Source organism: Hemitrygon akajei, chromosome 5 (assembly GCF_048418815.1).
Source record: "Hemitrygon akajei chromosome 5, sHemAka1.3, whole genome shotgun sequence".
NCBI lineage: Eukaryota > Metazoa > Chordata > Chondrichthyes > Myliobatiformes > Dasyatidae > Hemitrygon > Hemitrygon akajei.
The window spans coordinates 42,986,178-43,005,601 of NC_133128.1; the positions used below are offsets into that span (position 1 = coordinate 42,986,178).

The window sequence follows — 19,424 nt, forward strand, 5'->3', positions numbered from 1 at the left end:
TCAGTATGATCATGGCTGATCATCCAACTCAGAACCCTGTACCTGCTTTCTCTCCATACCTCCTGATCCCTTTAGCCACATGGGCCATATCTAACTTCCTCTTAAATATAGCCAATGAACCGGCCTCAACTGTTTCCTGTGGCAGAGAATTCCACAGATTCACCACTCTCTGTGTGAAGAACTTTCTCCTCATCTCGGTCCTAAAAGGCTTCCCCTTTATCCTTAAACTGTGACCCCTCGTTCTGGACTCCCCCAACATCGGAAACAATCTTGCTGCATCTAGCCTGTCCAATCCCTTTAGAATTTTATACGTTTCAATAAGATCCCTCCTCAATCTTCTAAATTCCAGTGAGTATAAGCCTAGTCGATCCAGTTTTTCTTCATATGAAAGTCTTGCCATCCCAGGAATCAATCTGGTGAACCTTCTCTGTACTCCTTCTATGGCAAGAATGTCTTTCCTCAGATTAGGGGACCAAAACTGCACACAATATTCTAGGTGCGGTCTCACCAAGGCCTTGTACAACTGCAGTAGAACTTCCCTGCTCCTGTACTCAAATCCTTTTGCTATGAATGCCAACATACTATTTGCCTTTTTCACCGCCTGCTGTACCTGCATGCCCACCTTCAACGATTGATGTACAATGACACCCAGGTCTCGTTGCATCTCCCCTTTTCCTAATCGGCCACCGTTCAGATAATAATCTGTTTTCCTGTTCTTGCAACCAAAGTGGATAACCTCACATTTATCCACATTAAATTGCATCTGCCATGAATTTGCCCACTCATCTAACCTATCCAAGTCACCCTGCATCCTCTTAGCATCCTCCTCACAGCTAATACTGCCGCCCAGCTTCGTGTCATCCGCAAACTTGGAGATGCTGCATTTAATTCCCTTGTCTAAATCATTAATATATTTTGTAAACAACTGGGGTCCCAGCACTGAGCCTTGCGGTACCCCACTAGTCACTGCCTGCCATTCTGAAAAGGTCCTGTTTACTCCCACTCTTTGCTTCCTGTCTGCCAACCAATTCTCTATCCACATCAATACCATACCCCCAATACCGTGTGCTTTAAGTTTGCACACTAATCTCCTGTGTGGGACCTTGTCAAAAGCCTTTTGAAAATCTAAATATACCACATCCACTGGCTCTCCCCTATCCACTCTACTAGTTACATCTTCAAAAAATTCTATAAGATTCGTCAGACATGATTTTCCTTTCACAAATCCATGCTGACTTTGTCCGATGATTTCACCTCTTTCCAAATGTGCTGTTATCACATCTTTGATAACCGACTCTAGCATTTTCCCCACTACCGATGTCAGACTAACCAGTCTATAATTCCCCGGTTTCTCTCTCCCTCCTTTTTTAAAAAATGGGGTTACATTAGCCACCCTCCAATCCTCAGGAACTAATCCAGAATCTAAGGAGTTTTGAAAAATTATAACTAATGCATCCACTATTTCTTGGGCTACTTTCTTAAGCACTCTGGGATGCAGACCATCCGGCCCTGGGGATTTATCTGCCTTTAATCCCTTCAATTTACCTAACACCACTTCCCTACTAACATGTATTTCCCTCAGTTCCTCCATCTCACTAGACTCTCAGTCCCTTACTATTTCTGGAAGATTATTTATGTCCTCCTTAGTGAAGACAGAACCAAAGTAGTTATTCAATTGGTCTGCCATGTCTTTGTTCCCTATGATCAATTCACCTGTTTCTGACTGTAAAGGACCTACATTTGTCTTGACCAATCTTTTTCTTTTCACGTATCTATAAAAGCTTTTACAGTCAATTTTTATGTTCTCTGTCAACATTCTCTCATAATCTTTTTTCCCTTTCCTAATTAAGCCCTTTGTCCTCCTCTGCTGGTCTCTGGATTTCTCCCAGTCCTCAGGTGTGCCACTTTTTTTTGCTAATTTATATGTTTCTTCTTTGGACTTGATACTATCCCTAATTTCCCTTGTCAGCCATGGGTGCACTACCTTCCCTGGTTTATTCTTTTGCCAAACTGGGATGAATAATTGTTGTAGTTCATCCATGCAATCTCTAAATGCTTGCCATTGCATATCCACCGTAAACCCTTTACGTATCATTTGCCAGTCTATCTTAGCTAATTTACGTCTCATACCTTCAAAGTTACCCTTCTTTAAGTTTAGAACCTTTGTTTCTGAATTAACTATGTCACTCTCCATCTTAATGAAGAATTCCACCATCTTATGGTCACTCTTACCCAAGGGGCCTCACATGACAAGATTGCTAACTAACCCTTCCTCATTGCTCAATACCCAATCTAGAATGGCCTGCTCACTAGTTGGTTCCTCGATATGTTGGTTCAGAAAACCATCCCGCATACATTCCAAGAAATCTTCTTCCTCAGCACCTTTACCAATTTGGTTCACCCAATCTATATGTAGATTGAAGTCACCCATTATAACTACTGTTCCTTTATTGCACGCATTTCTAATTTCCTGTTTAATGCCATCCCCAGCCTCACTACTACTGTTAGGTGGCCTGTACACAACTCCCACCAGCGTTTTCTGCACCTTAGTGTTATGCAGCTCTACCCATATCGATTCAACATCCTCCAGGTTGATTTCCTTCATTTCTATTGCGTTAATCTCCTCTCTAACCAGCAATGCTACCCCACCTCCTTTTCTTTCCTGTCTATCCCTCCTGAATATTGAATATCCCTGGATGTTGAGCTCCCATCCTTGGTCACCCTGGAGCCATGTCTCTGTGATTCCAACTATATCATATTCATTAATAACTATCTGCACATTCAATTCATCCACCTTGTTGCGAATGCTCCTCGCATTGACACACAAAGCCTTCAGGCTTGTTTTTACAACACTCTTAGCCCTTATACAATTATGTTGAAAAGTGGCTCTTTTTGCTTTTTGCCATGGATTTGCCTGCCTGCCACTTTTACTTTTCACCTTACTACTTTTTGCTTCTACCCTCATTTTACACCCCTCTGTCTCTCTGCACTTGTTCCCATCCACCTGCTACATTAGTTTAAATCTCCTGAACAGCAGTAGAAAACGCTCCCCCTAGGACATTGGTTCCAGTCCAGCCCAGGTGCAGACCGTCCTGTTTATACCGGTCCCACCTCCCCCAGAACTGGTTCCAATGCCCCAGAAATTTGAATCCCTCCCCCTTGCACCATTTTTCAAGTCACGTATTCATCTGAAATATCCTCCTATTTCTACTCTGACTAGCACATGGCACTGGTAGTAATCCAGAGATTATTACCTTTGTGGTCCTACTTTTTAGTTTATCTCCTAACTCCCTAAATTCACCTTGTCGGACCTCATCCCATTTTTTACCTATATCGTTGGTACCTATGTGCACCACGACCACTGGCTGTTCACCCTCCCATTCCAGAATGTCCTGCAGTGACTTTTCAGTGCCTTCAGAATTGCTTCCAGAAATTCCAGCCATTTCTGCTGTGCTGTCATCCCTGCCAGTGTTCTTTTCCCAATTAATTCTGGCCAACTCCTCTCTCATGCCTCTGTAATTCCCTTTACTCCAATGTAATACTGATACATCTGAATTTAGTTTCTCCTTCTCAAAATTCAGGGTGAATTTGATTATATTATGATCACTTTCCCCAAAGGGTTCTTTTACCTTAAGCTCTCTAATCAATTCCAGTTCATTGCACAACACCCAATCCTGAATAGCTGAACCTCTAGTGGGATCAACCATGAGCTGCTCTAAAAAGCCACCTTGTAGGCATTCTAGAAATTCCCCCCTTGGAATCCAGAACCACTCTGATTTTCCCAATCTACCTGCACATTGAAATCCCCCCATGACTATTGCAACATTGACCTTTTTGGCATGCATTTTCTATCTTCTATTGTAATTTGTAGACTACAGCCTTACTACTGTTTGGGGGTCTGTATACAATTCCCATCAGGGTCTTTTTACCCTTGCAGTTCCTTAACTCTATCCACAATGATTCAACAGCTTCTCATCCTATGTCACCTCTTTCTAATGATTTGACTTCATTTTTTAGCAACAGAGCAATGCCTCTCCCTCTGCCTTCCAGCCTATCCTTTCAATATAATGTGTATCCTTGGACATTAAGCTCCCAGTTATAATCTGTTTTCAGTGACGGTTCAGTGATGCCTGCATCATACATGTCAATCTGTAACTGTGCTACAAGTTCATCACTATGCTTAATATCTTTGAGCAAGAGAATTAAGGCTTTCAGCAAAACATAAGTTCAGGAGGTTAATGGCTTGGATTTTACTTGGGAAAAGCTAGCAAAACAGAATTCACAGATAATGCTCTGTACAATGAACAGTAACTTTTGACTTTTTCTGTATGTGCCCACAATTGTGGAAATCTGTAAATTGCTGTCAGTCAAACGCTGGAGTTCAGGAAATGAATGAAAAGTCATAAAAGGTGTTAAAACACGCAGATGATAAAAATCTTAGGTAAAAGCAGAATGTGTTGAACACTCTCAGCCAATCAAGCAGCATCTGTGGAAAGAGAAACAGAGTTTATGTTTCAGACTGGAAACTCCACTAGGAACAGAGACATAGTTAACGTTTCAGGTCCACAGATGCTGCCTGACTTGCCGAATGCTTCTAGCATTGGCTGTTTTTATTACAAATGAGAAATTCTGCCAGTACTATTCCACTGAAGGTCCTACATAAGGTTGGAGATAATGCTGAAAGGTTACTCTATCTTCATTGATCTCTATGAGTGGAATGCCATATTGGTAACATTTTGTTAAGTATTTGCTAACATGTTTGTTTTATAGACCAAATCAAGTCTAATAAGTCAAGACCAAATATAGACGCAGAGGATCAACTCACCAGAGTCCAGTGAGATGTAGCACAAGCAAATCAATGATTAAGTATCAGCCAGTAAATTGGTTAAGCCCGGCCCAAATTAGCAATTAGTTTTAAATAACTGATAAAAAAATAAAAATGAAATTAATTGGAACCTCATTAAAATCCTAAAAATATCATTAAACAGGCCATGAGACCTGATTTAAATGAATATTAAGAGTGGCACAGTAGCATAGCAGTTAGCATAATGCCTTAAAGTGCCAGTGATCATGATTCATTTCGCACCTTTGTATGTAAGGAGCTTGTACATTTTCCCTGTGACTGCGTGGGTTTCCTCTGGGTGCCCGGGTTTCCTCCCACATTCCCAAGACATACAAGTTCGGGCTCACAAATTATGAGCATGCTATGATGGCGGCAGAAACATGGCGACATTTGCGGGCTACTCCTTGCACACGCCCTGGACTGTGTTGGTCAATGCCACAAACAACAGATTTCATGATGTGTTTTCATGTTTCGACATACATGTCACCAATAAAGCTAATCTTTAATCTTTAGAATACGGAGGATTCTAATCAAACAACAACCAACAAAACAAATTTTCCTTACTGAGTTCCACATGGTGCTCAGTAATGGGCTGGTGATAAATACACATTTCTAAAGACGTTTCAGCCTTAGTTCATAAAAGTCTGAGCTTGGTTAACTGGAAACATCTGAATATTGGCAATCCCTTTAGAATTGCTGGTGATAGCCATATGATTCAACACAAAACATTTAGTGTATAAATAAGCTTTTATTTGTTCTCCTTTAAAAATCACTGGTTTTGTTTTGAATAACTAGTGCTGAATGATATAGGTAGCCTCTAACAGTTGCAGCTAAGTCAAGAGTATGACTAAGCTGGATATCAAATTTTACTCTCCATTTTGTGGTCACTTCTTACTTGGCTTTGTTTATATCCTCAGGCACTACATCACATGTTCAAAATGCAGGAAGTTCAGTGCTCACATTTGAATACAAATGCACAAATATGAATAATACATAAATACACACGCTACAACTATGAAATCATTCTTGATGCCAATGTGACAGTAGAAATTTTCAATTAGACTCATATATGGTAATATTTTAGTTTGGTGTTAGCAGACTTGATGCATTTGCCAGGGCAATGTCTTGGGGAATGATTGCATTCCAATTTAAAAATAACCAGCTTTTGATTTTAAGCATTGAGATTTTATGATCTCTGAACTATCAGGCATGGAGCTCCCAAGAGAATATATATACTGACTTACAGCAGTACGTAAAGCAGGTTCAACTTACTTGAGACATGGGATGCTGTCTCTTACTCCCTCCGGCGCTAATGCATTTGCACTACCAGATAATGCTGGACTCTTTGAAGATGAAAGCTGAGAAGACGTATCAGTGAATGGCTGCACCGGTTCTGGTTCTGGAGTAACAATGTCTTCAACTTCATACTGTAATCGTAGCTCAAGGGCCTGAAACAAAGTGTTAAAATTAATAGTAAGTGCAATTCCATGCCTTACTGTTTAAAAACTTCTAAAATATGTTCACCCTGCAGTATTTCCTTGCTGATTTTGTCTGTTATTGGAGAGATTAGCTTTATTTGTCACACATACATCGAAACATCAACGCAGTCTTGCTGATTTTCATCTTCACTTAAAGAGATAAGCTTTATTTGTCACATACACATTGAAACATACAGTGAAATGCATTGTTTTGCGTCAACCACCAATGCAGCGCGAAGATGGTACTAAGGGAAACCTGCAAATGCCGTCACACTTAGCATTCCCATGACTCATTAAACCCATGTGGTCACAGGGAGAATATACAAACTCCTTACAGAGAGCAGTGTGAATTGAACCTCGATTGGTGATCGCTGGAGTCGCAAAGCAATTGTGCTAACCGCTGTGCTACTGTGCCACCCTAAGAAGGCAGAAAAGAAACTATTTACTAACCTTGTTACTATTCTACATCAAAGGTGGGTATGGATATATTCAATTTCATGGAACTGTTTGAAAATATTGAAGTTCAACATACTGTTGTATAGCAAGTAAGGTCAAAATCTACGTGAGTGGTAGTGATAAGCAACGCTACATTCAAGGGCATTAATAGACATTTCTGTGGCCACAAACAAGATTCCAGAATAGTGTCACAAATGCACCTGAGCAGATATAAGACATTCTGAAAAGTGAAGGTGAACAACTAGAGTGAAAATGAGGTAGGCTGGAAGAGATACATAGGTCCTGCTTAAAGAACTTAGGGAATTGGGCAGAAAGTTTAAAAGCAGGTATTCTTAGTTTTGTATTCTCAGGATCACCTCCTATGCCACATGCTACTGAGGTCAGAAGTATGAAGATAGCACAGTTGAATGTGTGGGCTAAGGAGCTGGAGGGCTTCAGGTATCCATACCACTGGGCTCTATTCCAAGACAAGCAAGATCTGCATAGGTTGCATCTGTACTGGAGGAGCACCAATATCCCCGCAGGCAGTTTTGCTCGAGAATTTGCTCTGGTGGGAACCAGAACAGTATGTTTTTGATGTGATGGTAAGGGATGTAAAAGAAGTGGTGGAGTTGCATTACTGTTTAGGAAGAATGTCACAGCTGCACTAAGAGAGACATCTCAGAGAGCTCATACAGGGAGACCATGTGGAGAGAACTCAGGAATAAGAAAGGCTTAATCATAATACAAGAGAAAATCCGCAGATGCTGGAAATACGAGTAACACACACAAAATGTTGGAGGAACTCAGCAGACCAGGCGGCATTATGGAAAAGAATACAGTCAACATTTCAGTCCTGCCGAAGGGTTTCGGCCCGAAACATTGACTGTACTCTTTTCCTAGACACTGCCTGGCTTAATCACTATGATGGGTGATACTGTACCACTCCTAATAGGCAGCAGGAGCTAGAAGAACAAATACGCAGTTAGATCATTGAAAGATGCTTTAAAAAGAATTATTTTTGTGGGTGATTTTAACTTCTCCAAAATCAACTCATATTCCCTTAATGCTAAATTTATTAGGAGAATATCTCAGTTTCCTGAAGCAAGTTAATGTACCAGTCCCTATCACCACCCCAGGAGTGTGTTTAGAGACATGGATGAATGAAAAACAGAGGGCTGTGTGGGAGGGAAGGGTTAGGTTGATGCTGGAGCGGGGTAAAAGGACAGCACAACATCATGGGCCAAAGGGCCTGTACTGTGCTGTAGCGTTCTATGTTCTCTGTCCTATGCTACTGAGAAGACGGTGGAACTAGGAATCAGAATCAGAATCAGGTTTAATATCACTGGCATATGTGGTGAAATTTGTTAACTTCCCAATAACAGGACAATGCAATACATGATAATATAGAGAAAAAATAAATGAGTAAATCAACTACAGTAAATATGTATGTATATTAAGTAGTTAAATTTAAAATAGTGCAAAAAATAGAAATAACAAAAAGAAAGGGTTTCAGTGTCCATTTAGGAATTGGATGACAGAGGGGAAGAGGCTCTACTAGACCTTGTATTCAGAATGAGCCTGGCCAGGTGATCAAAATTTCAATAGGGGAGCATTTTGGGCACAGTGACCAAAATTCCACATTTTAAGACTATTATCTTAAGACCAGAGGACACAGCCTCAGATTAGAGGGGTGTCCTTTTAGAAAGGAAATCAGCCAAAGAGTGGTGAATCTGTGGAATTCTTTGCCACAGGCCATGTCTTATCTATATTTAAGGCAGAGGTTGATAGATTCTTGATTGGTCAGGGCATGAAGGAATACGGGGAGAAGGCAAGAGATTGGGGCTGAGAGGGAAATTGGATCAGCCATGATGCAATGGTGGAGCAGACTCAATGGGCCAAAAGGCCTAATTCTGCTCCTATATCTATGGTCTTACTGTGGATAAGGATAAGGTTGGCCCTTGGGTGAAATTGCTAAACAGAGCAAAGGTTGCTTACAACAGCAGAGTTAAGAAGTGGAGAAAGAAGATTGGGAGCAGCTGTTTAAGGATAAACCCACAACTGGTATGTGGAAGCCCTTTTAATGATATTTGATTAAAGATCAGACAGGTGTTTTCCTGAGAGAATGGCAGGATTTCTGAATCTCTGATAAGTAATACTGTAAGTTTAGCTTAAAAGAGAAAGAAAAAAGATGAAATGTTGACTGCTTATTGATTTCCATAGATGCTACCTGACTTGCTGAGTTTCTCCAAGATTTTATGTACATTGCTTTGGATTTTCAGCATTTTCATGTTTATGAAAAATATGCAAGATTTAGGAGGCAGAAATCAGACAAGATCCTTGAGGAATACAAAGGAAGCATGGGAGAATTTAAACAATGAATTAGGAGGGCTAAAAGGAGCCATGAAATCTCCTTGTCAAGTTGAATTAAGAGGAATCTTATGACTTTATGTGTAAATTAGAAGCAGGGTAGCTAGGGAAAAGGTATGTCCACATGATAAAGGAGAGAATTTATACACGGAACCAGAGGAAGTAGATGAGGTCCTTAATGAGTACTTTGCATCAGTATACACTAAAGAATATATATCCAAAGCATGTTGGTGAGATTAAGGAGGGGTATGTTGTTAATTCTATGACACGTCAATACAAAAATAGGCTATAGGTGTCTTGAAAAACATCGAAGCGGATAAGTCCCCAAGGCCTGATAGGATTTATCTCAGGATATTGAGGAAAACAAGGTAGGAATTCCTGAAGCCTTGACCATTATCGTGGTATCCTCTTTAGCCATAGGTAAGTGGCAGAAGACAGAAGAAAACCAATGCTGTTCCTTTGATTTCAAAGGACTACAAGGATCAACCAGGAAATTATAGGTTAGCAAGCCTTGCATTAGGAATAGTGGAAATTATTGAGGAAGTTTTTAGAGATGGGATTTATTCACATTTGAAGAAAAATGTGCCTATTAGGGATAGTCAGCATTGCTTTGTGTGAAGTCAACCTATCTCCCAATTTTGAGTTTCCTGATGAATCAATGAAGATGATTGATGAAGGTAGGGCAATGAATGTTATCTATGTGAACTTTAGTAAATCATTTTACAAGGTTCCTCATGGTCAGCTGGTCCAGAAAAAATGTACAGAATGGATCCCTGGTGCTGGATAGGTGCGTGGAACACCTTGCAACCAGTCTGGGAAAGAGCTTTTGCCTCAGATGCACGAATAAGCGGGAAATTGAGAGATCTGGACCATGAGCAGGCAGATGGGATTAGTTCAATTTGGCATGATGGTCAGCACAAACCACATTCTAGCTAAATACTGTCCAGTCTTCCTACGCAAACATCAGCAAAATGATGAAAAGTACAGTTGGCAATGCTATCAAGAAACATCAAATAGCCTGCTTATAAAGTCCAGTTTTGTTTTTGCCTACTCTGTTCTATATCTCATCATGGCCTTAATCCAAACATTAACTTAAGAGCTAAATCCTGAGCATGAAGTAAGAGACCCAAGATTTCACTTGACCAAGTGTAGCATCAAGTAGCCCCAGTAAAAGTCCTTTGGGATCCAGGAGTAAAGCTTCGTTCAAAAGGAAGATTATTGGGAAGTCTGTTATGGAAGCTTTATAATATCAGAGTGGGAATACTGTTAGGAGTATCTGAGGCTCAATCATCTTCAGATGAATGATGTTGCTTTCAGCTCATTAATGCACAACATTCAATTCCATTCACAACTCCTCAGCGAATGAGGCAGTCTATATCTGGAAGCAGCAAAAGCAAGACAACATTCAGACCTGGACAGATAAGCATAAAGTAACCAACATGGCTGCTGATGTCCATTTGGGTCTAATATTCAATGTCATTGCCATAAAACCATAAGGGATATTAAGACCATTTGGCCCATCAAAGCTGTTCTGCCATTTGATCACCGCTGATTTATCTTCCATCTCAACTCCATTCTCCTCCCTTCTCTCTGTAACCTTTGACACCCTTACTAATCTAACACCCTGCCACAAGACCATAAGACATAGGAGCAGAATTAGGCCATTCAACCGATTGAGTCCACTCCACCATTTCATCATGGCTGATCCCGGATCCCATTCAACCCCATACACCTACCCTCTCACCATATCCTTTGATGCCCTGACAGATCAAGAAATGAACAACTTCTGCTTTGAATATACTCAGGGTCTTAGCCTCCACCTCAATCTGTGTCAGAACATTCCACATATTCACCACTCTTTGACTAAAAAAAACCTCCTTACTTCTGTTCTAAAAGTTCGCCCCTCAATTTTGAGGCTGTGCCCTTGAGTTCTGGATACCCCCTCCAGAGGAAACATCCTCTCCACATCCATCTTATCTACTGTTATCAAGTTCCTCACCCTCATCATCTTGGATGTCTCTGTTGAACAGAAACCCAAGTGGATTAGCCACATAATTATTGTGGTTGTATAAGCAAGTCAGAGGATAAATATCTTACAGATTGTGACTTGCCTCCTGCCAGCCTAAAGCTTACCACTGAATTCTAATTGCCCGGATGAATGCACCTCTTGATCTGTATCACCACAAAGTTCCAGGGCAAGAGATGCTTCTGAACAGCACCACCTCTCTAATGCCCTTTATTGTCACCAGGTTTAAATCCTGCAACTGCCCACTCGAAAGCACCGCGGGAGTCGCTTCTGGGACATTGAGAACTAGACATCTGGTAGAGTTTTGATGGGAGGCGGGAGTGAGTGGTTGACGGTTGGCAAAGTTTCTTGAGTGGTGACAAGAGGGCTAGAACAACACTGGTCGTTGAGTAGGGACAGATAACGTTCAGAATGAGTAACAAGGTAAGTGATTAAAGCAGAAATGATCTTTATCAAATATTAGCATCTTAGAACCACTAACTAGGTAAGACAGATCTCCTTAAGTACCGGTAATGGAGAAGCAAACCTCAACTTCCCTGCTGGGACCTGCTGTATTTGAATGAATCAATCCATTCACGTGCTCAGGATGTGGAAATAACTTTTAACATAAAAATCATGCCTTGCATGATCCTTGTCTGAATGCATATCACAGAAATGAATAGCCTGCAATGAATTTTGGAAGCCAATCAACCAACACAAAATGATCATTACCAAGATTAAAATTTCATCTTTTTATTAAAAAAAATCTCAGTTGAAAAGTGAACAACATTCCATTTCCCACTAAATGTCCTGTCATTTTTATTTTTGGAAAATTTCAATATAAAATACCAGGAAAATACAAACTGTAGGCATAGTTAACTAACCATAAAATGCGAAGAAAATAAGTTACACTAAATTTGATTTTATCCCTTGGAAATTAAGTACTTTGTTATTTATAAGCCCATAAGAAAAAATTTGCACTTACCATGATCTCAGCTGTAACTTCATGTTTGCTAAATCTATAAACGATAACATGTGCCGAGATGCCTGCAACACAAAAAATTCGACTTTCCGGACACCAACTGATCATTTGTATTGCATAGGGATCCTCTTCGACAATCTCTGCAGTCTGCTTCCCGTCTTTCACCTTCTGTTTTTCAAACACTTTGGAGGTTTTCAATCTGTATAATACTTGTAGAGTTACTGGCAATTGATAAACAAAATAGATCAGTTGAAAGACAGGAATGGTAATTAAAAAATAAAAACACAGTTGATAAAGCAGTATAATACTTTTACTATACTAAAAAGAGGACCATTGATGCTGGACATCTAGAATGAAAACAGAGAGTACAGGAAATAATTAGCAAGTTAAGTAGCATTTATAAAGAGCACTTTAAATCGGTGACACTTTTTCATAACCAGGAAAATAAAACAGTTTTCTAATTTTCCCTATTCTACCAAAAAGTCATCAGTCTGAAGTGTTAACTGTTTCTCTATCCATAGATTCTGCTGATCTGCTAAGCATTTTCACCATTCACTAATTTATTACTAGTTGGTAAGTGTGTCTTTTGTCTCATTTTGAGTCAGGATGAGAAGCTAATGTTTAACTGCCTTGCTTTTAAAACAAAAAAATATCGCCTTTCTGGAAATCTATCTACCTTGATCTTTACATTTTCACTTGTAAATTAATGAAATCAAATTTGTAGTGCCTTATAAAGCCTCAGCATCACACCCTTGCTCTTGTATTCTAGACCTCTTGAAATGAATGCTAACACTGCACTTGCCTTCCTCACTACCAATCTGACCTGCAAGTTAACCACTGCTCTGTATCTGTCCAAATCCTTCTGCATCCTACCCATTTCCTCAACACTACCTGCCCTTCCACCAATCTTCATATCATCTGCAAACTTGGCAACAAAGCCATCTATTTCATGATTCAAACCATTTATACATCTCTGCAAGAGATTGTCAAGGCAATATCCTGGGCCCAGCCTCCTTCAGCTGCTTTTTCAATTACCTTCCTTCAATCATAAAGGACCATGTTCAGTAACAACCTGAAAAACTTGAATTCTACCTTGGACTATACTTCCCTCAACTTGCAATAACATCATGTTATTGTCAAGTAAGTTGTTCAATTTATGTTAATTTGATGTTATGTAACTGACATTTGTCATATTTACAACATACTCTGCTGCTAAAAGCCAATTTTCATGGCATTTCAATATAAAAGTGCAATCATTGTCTACCTGTAACATGGCAACCAGCACTGCACACAACACTTCATTTGTGGCCTGATCAGTGCTCTGTGATGCTGCAACATAATTTCTCATCCACTATATTCTCTGCCTTGACCTTTGAAAGCAGGCAATCCATATGTGTGCTTCATCACCTAGTTGAGGTACAATGTTCTGGCATAGAAATTTGAACTAGATTTTATATATAGCAATGTTATTATTGAATTAAACAGGTTCTATGGCTGAGGTTCATTCATATCTTGTGTGCCACATCCCAGTATATACACCATAATACAGCACATTGGGAGCAGAGTAGATCATAGGCCTCAAAGTAAATAGCAGGTCAATGCACTTAAAAATGTTATTACATTATTGTCTCACATATATGTAAACAATCTAGGCAAGAATTTCAGGATGTATATTGTATACATTTCTCTGATATTAAATGTACCTATTGAAAATAATTACATATAACAGTCTGAAATTGATTTATGTAGAGACCATTTAAACACTACAGATAGTTAAAGCTTTGATACTTACTGGCAGAAGCATCCCAGAACTTCAAAGAACCATCTGCGTGCCTGTATAAAAACAGTTCCATTGCAAATAAAAAATAAACATGACAATAATGTGAACATACTGCATGAGTATAATTAAGCTAAGTAATTTGGTCAATGTTTCCATCAAGGATAACAGATTTAGCATTAAAAAAGTACAAAAAGCGTAGATACGTTTTGCTTTTATAAAGCCCTAAATGTACAAACGAACATGTCAACTAGATTCATCTGAAGATTCATAATAACCAACACTTTTATTTAAGTAAATTAGTCCAATTCCACTGAAAATTACAATCTCTGTTTTAACAACTGTTAATTCATGGCAAAATGGGAATGGTAAAAGGAATGTATGCAGTATCATTAAAAAATAACTTTAGATAATGTAACATGAAGCTCTTAGAATTGTTCCATGGACGATTTACAAATATCAATTATTCTATAAAGAGAAAAGGAGCAATTTATTATTTGTTGAGCTCATGTCGGATCTAGTGCTGCATCTGATTAGCTTTATTTATTGTGGAAACAGAGAGTGGAATGCATTTTTTGCATTAATAACCAGCACAGAATGTGCTGAGGCCAGTTTACAAGTGTTGCTATGCTTCCATTGCCAGAATAGCAAAACCCCCAACTAACTAACACTAACCAGTAGACCTTTGGAATGCTGGATCATCTTGTGATGACCCCATTCTTCACACTTGTCTCTGTTAAATTAAAAATGATCTGACCTGGTGTAGGATCAATGAGGCAATTTCTCAGGGTATTACAGGGGAATTCCGGCAAATTAGCTTTTTGCCACTTGGCTCGACCCAGAACAATTGTCACTCAGTAAATATCAGACATATAATTGGTTTGATCATGTGTAGGACTCGTTTTTATTGAAGTGGCTCAACACCAACAGTCACCATTCTGGGGAAATTTATCCCAATATTTCTTGTAAGATTGTCAAACATTAATTTAATAAATTTGCTGTAAAAACAAATTCAGATGAACAACATGGTGTGACCATGCCTTTATTTACTTCCTGCTATTACCCTGAGTGATTACATGGCTCCTAAAAGTATTTGAAATCTTCCTGTGAGTTCTGTGAGGATGTAACCGGATTGCAGGCCATGCCTTTGGGCCACCTTAGATATTTTGACTGCTTTTGTTATCCAAGATCTCTTCCACTATTTCTATTTGTCCCTGATGATTGGCAGCATATGGACACAGATGAAAGCAACTGATCTTTTGTACTTCAAATTGAAAAATAATTGGTGCATATTAAAATATATTCAACTTAAAATAAATTAATTGAAAACATTAGTATCAATTAAAATAAAGTAAAACAAATAGCTACACGTACCTTTTTAAAAAAAAGTTCAGTGGCCCCATTCAAAAAGAATGGGACTGCTGCTTTAGGTGAGTCCTGCTGGTGCAATGCTGAAGGGCAAGATACAAAGACGATCTGTCGCAGCTCAGAAGTAGTATAAATCACCTCAGACTCAATGCTAAGTCAAACAAGTCCAAAATGGACTGAAACTCGCACTGTAGCTGGGTGATGTTTCTCTGAGGAATGAGCTGCTATAAAATAGCAGAATTTAACTCACTGAAGTTGTAGATTATTTCACCTACACTTGAATAGGATAATTTTATACAACAGTAACAGTAAGCCATCTCTGGTACCACTAGATAGAGTAAGTGGCAAGAAATAGATTTAAGACTAAAACCCAGGTATGTGAAGTGGCCTTTCTATTGCACCAGTCTTTCTCTAATGGGGGAATTCACCTGTTCTGCCAAAGTGAGCATTTATTACCACTACATTTTCTTGGCTATTGCTTTACAGATGCCTTAAGATAGCATGGAATAACACAAAACCATAAAATCAACAGTCTCTTAATTTCCATGGACAAAGCAGTTAACATTTTACTTTATTGGCCCAGTATATATTTAAGTAATTTCACATTTTATGAAACACACATTATACAAGAAGATTCATATAATCTTGTTTGGGCTTCATATCCCACTGGATTTTTGGCAAAATAATAAGTTGGAACAAAAAAATGTATGATTTAAGCTGCTGCAGACAACACTTACTTCACATTGTAGATTATCCTTGGAATTCCTAAGTCCTAATTTAAAACTTTTCACAGACATTTTGGCTCATAAAACAAACAGGCATTCTCTAAAACAAGTTTAAAATTACATGGGGAAATTCATTATTAACCAACATAACTGAATCATTAATAATGTTCAGCCCAAACAAAAAGAATCACATGAAAGAAGAATAGCATTCACTTGTCTCTGAATTGTTCAGTTCCATGCATGTTTATACCAATGAAATTTAAAAAATATTAAAAATTAATAAATTACAAACAATTTTGATTTAGCCTTTACCCTGTTATGATTATCTCAGGATATGTTTGTGCACCCAAGTTCCATGTGCCACCAGCAATTGGCCATTCCTAGGGAAATACAAAAGGTGGATTTATTAGAATTGGTATTAATTTTTAAGAATTTATACTAGTTTGTTGATAACTTATTGTTATCTTCAGATAATTTGGAATAGAATATAAGAGATAAATTGGTAACTTGAAAAGCCCAAATATGTTCAAAAAATCTGAACTGGGTTCAAATCTGCTCAGCTCTCCTTCACACCGTCTCTTTTTTAAAAAGTAAATGCAGAGTGGTGGCTACTCCAGGTCAGCTACATTCCTTTACATGTTACTGATAGTAGCTACGTTAAGCAGAATGCAAGTTAAATGAAGAAATTAAAAATGTTTAAACTGATTTTAATTCTGACTTTAATTTTTAAAGAATGTTAACCTCCGAAGTCTAATCTAACCTGCTTATTTTTTCTCAAGAAAAGGATCAATGTAAGTCCGTTCTACTTATGTATTCTATTAAAAACTCAAGGGATTAGTATTTGACATTATTAAATTAATTGTATATATCAGTTTTCATAAATGAAGGAGCACAATCCTAAAATACCTCAAGTATTTAAAACTACAAAAAACACAAAGGTTTTGAAGGAATTGCAGAATTAATTTTGAATTATGGATTATTAATGAAACATTTTAAAGCATCTTTAAAGTATAAACCTTGAAATGTATATTGGAGCAGTTTAAAGAAGCAGATATCGAGGCAAATGTAAACTAACATGTCATGAAAGGCATTTTATAAAACACCTTAGAACAGTTATAAAACTTGCTTAATGTCTCTTTTTTGTAATTTCTCATCTTTACTGTATATTTTTAATAAACAAGGTTGTGGACATTTCATGGGGAATAACCCATTATAGTAAATAAAATTCGAAAACTGCAGATGCTGGAAATCTGAAATGGTAGCACAGAATGCTGGAAACGCTCAGCAGGCCAAGCAGCATCTGTGGAAAGAGAAACAGAGTTAATGTTCCAAGTCAGAAACTATTCGACAGAATTGGAAAGCGAGATAATGCAATTTTAGGTGGTTCTCAGCATTTAAAAATATTAATACTAATTATTTTTTCCTAATGCTGACAGAGCATCTTGTTAATATTTCTCTTTTCACAAATGCTGCCAAGCCTCCATTTTCTGTCTCTGCCATATTACAGTGTTTAGATTGATCTGAAAATAAATAACTGGAAAAGGGACCGTAAGTGAAACATTCACAGAGCTGAGAAAACCATGAGACATTCAGCTGGAAGCTGCTGAGGTCAAAGAGAACTGCAAGTGTAGGAATACTCACAATCGACTTGGATTTTCTTAAGTGGTTTTAAAGACTTAACCAAAACTAATTCTTACACTGAGATAAAACTTTTTTTGCTGATGGAAGATTAAACTTCTGGTATGAAGAAAAGATTAAAGTTCATTCTACTTGGTAATATATAATGCAGCCTGAAGAAAGAAATGAAAAGCGATTGTACAGCTGAGACCCTTTGCTTCAGCTAGTATGGTATAAGCTATACCTTGAAGTTTGCCTTATATGCTTGTTAAGAATGTACAATTGTATCCCTGAAGGATATTGTGCTATTACTTTACCAGCAGATAGGAAGTACATTGTGCAGTTTTGTTATGCTGCAGTCAGATTTTAAATATTTGAAATTGAAATATTTAAAACTAAGATTTATAATCTTCGCAATCAGATTTTAAATATCTTTCTAAACTACACAAGAACATTATGTCAGAAGAATTCATAACCTTTGAGTATTCTGAGGCAGTCTAAGCCATTCTACAACATTCTAAAAGACTTTAAAACCATAAACAAAAACATTAAAAAATTTACAGCCATTAGATTTTAATCATTTTTTGTTAACAGATAGGCATAATACTTGGTATAGAAGCAGTGGCCGAAAGACTTGTTTCTATGATGTGCAATATCATGATGATAAATTACCTAGCAAAGGGGAAATCTTTTAACGTTAATAACGTAATTTCAGAATCTCTTGCAACCATTCCCTTCCAGTAAAAATGAATAGGGGAATACAGTATAATTTGTTCCATATGTGTACAAGTTATTTTAAATTTGTTTTTCTTGTGAATGCTACTAAATGTTGCTATATTCAAAGTTCAAATTAAATTTGTTATCTATATATATATATATATATATATATATCACCATATACCACCCTGAGATTCCTTTTCTTGTGGGCATTCATAGTAAATACTAAATAATAAATAAGTAAGTAAGTAAGCAAGCAAGCAAGCAAGCAAGCAAGCAAGCAATATCAAGAACATGAGATGAAGAGTCCTTGAAAGTGAGTTCATGGGTTGTGGGAACAGTTCAGTGGTGGGGTAAGTGAAATTGAGTGAAGTTATCCTCTCTCATTCAACGCCTGGTGGCATGGGTCCTGAGGCTCCTTCCTGATGGCAGCAGTGAGAACAGAGCATGGGCTGAATGGTGGTAGTCTCTGACGATGGATGCTGCTATCCTGCGACAGCATTGTATGTAGATGTGATCAATGGTGAGGAGGCCTTTACCCATGATGGACTGGGATGTATCCATGACTTTTTGTAAGCTTTTCCATTTAAGGGCATTTGTGTTTCCATACAAGGCCATACAGACAGTTGATATTCTCTCCACCGCACATCTATAGAAATTTGACTAAGTTTTAGATGTCATGTTGAATCTTCGCAAACTCTTAAGAAAGTAGAGGTGCTGCTGTGCTTACTTTTTAAATGGCATTTATGTGCTGGACAAAGGACAGATCCGCTGAAAAGATAATGTGCCTGTGATACTGTTCAAAGCAAGTTTTCCCATTGCATCTGTGAATACACTTGTTGGTGCATATGACAATAAACTCTACTTTGAGTCATGAATAGAACTGTATAATCTTCAGCAAACATCCCTCTTCTAATCTTCATAATTTAATTGATGGAGCCACTGAGCATCATTGGACTTCAGATTTTGCTCTGTAGAATTCTTGCAAGAATCCTGAAACTAGGACGATTGACTTCTAAAACCATGCCGTCTGTCTGCCTTTCCACAAGGTACAACGTCAATCAGTGGTGTGGCTTCCTCTTCATACCCATTAATCATAGTTTTAAC

General features: G+C 38.2%; 1 protein-coding gene across 9 annotated transcripts in view; it reads right to left on the minus strand.

The window, feature by feature from the left end:
• Window positions 1-19,424, minus strand: part of stxbp5l (syntaxin binding protein 5L) — a 352,686-nt gene that overhangs the window by 138,085 nt on the left and 195,177 nt on the right. For all 9 annotated transcript variants that reach the window (XR_012098901.1, XM_073045359.1, XM_073045358.1 and 6 more), the window contains exons 13-16: window positions 16,296-16,363; window positions 13,906-13,946; window positions 12,117-12,334; window positions 6,116-6,291 (exon numbers count right to left, since the gene is read on the minus strand). Coding sequence is in view for 8 of the 9 variants with exons in the window: in XM_073045359.1 (XP_072901460.1) it covers window positions 6,116-6,291; window positions 12,117-12,334; window positions 13,906-13,946; window positions 16,296-16,363 (503 nt within the window). In the remaining variant the exon portion in view is untranslated. The remainder of the gene's footprint in view (window positions 1-6,115; window positions 6,292-12,116; window positions 12,335-13,905; window positions 13,947-16,295; window positions 16,364-19,424) is intronic.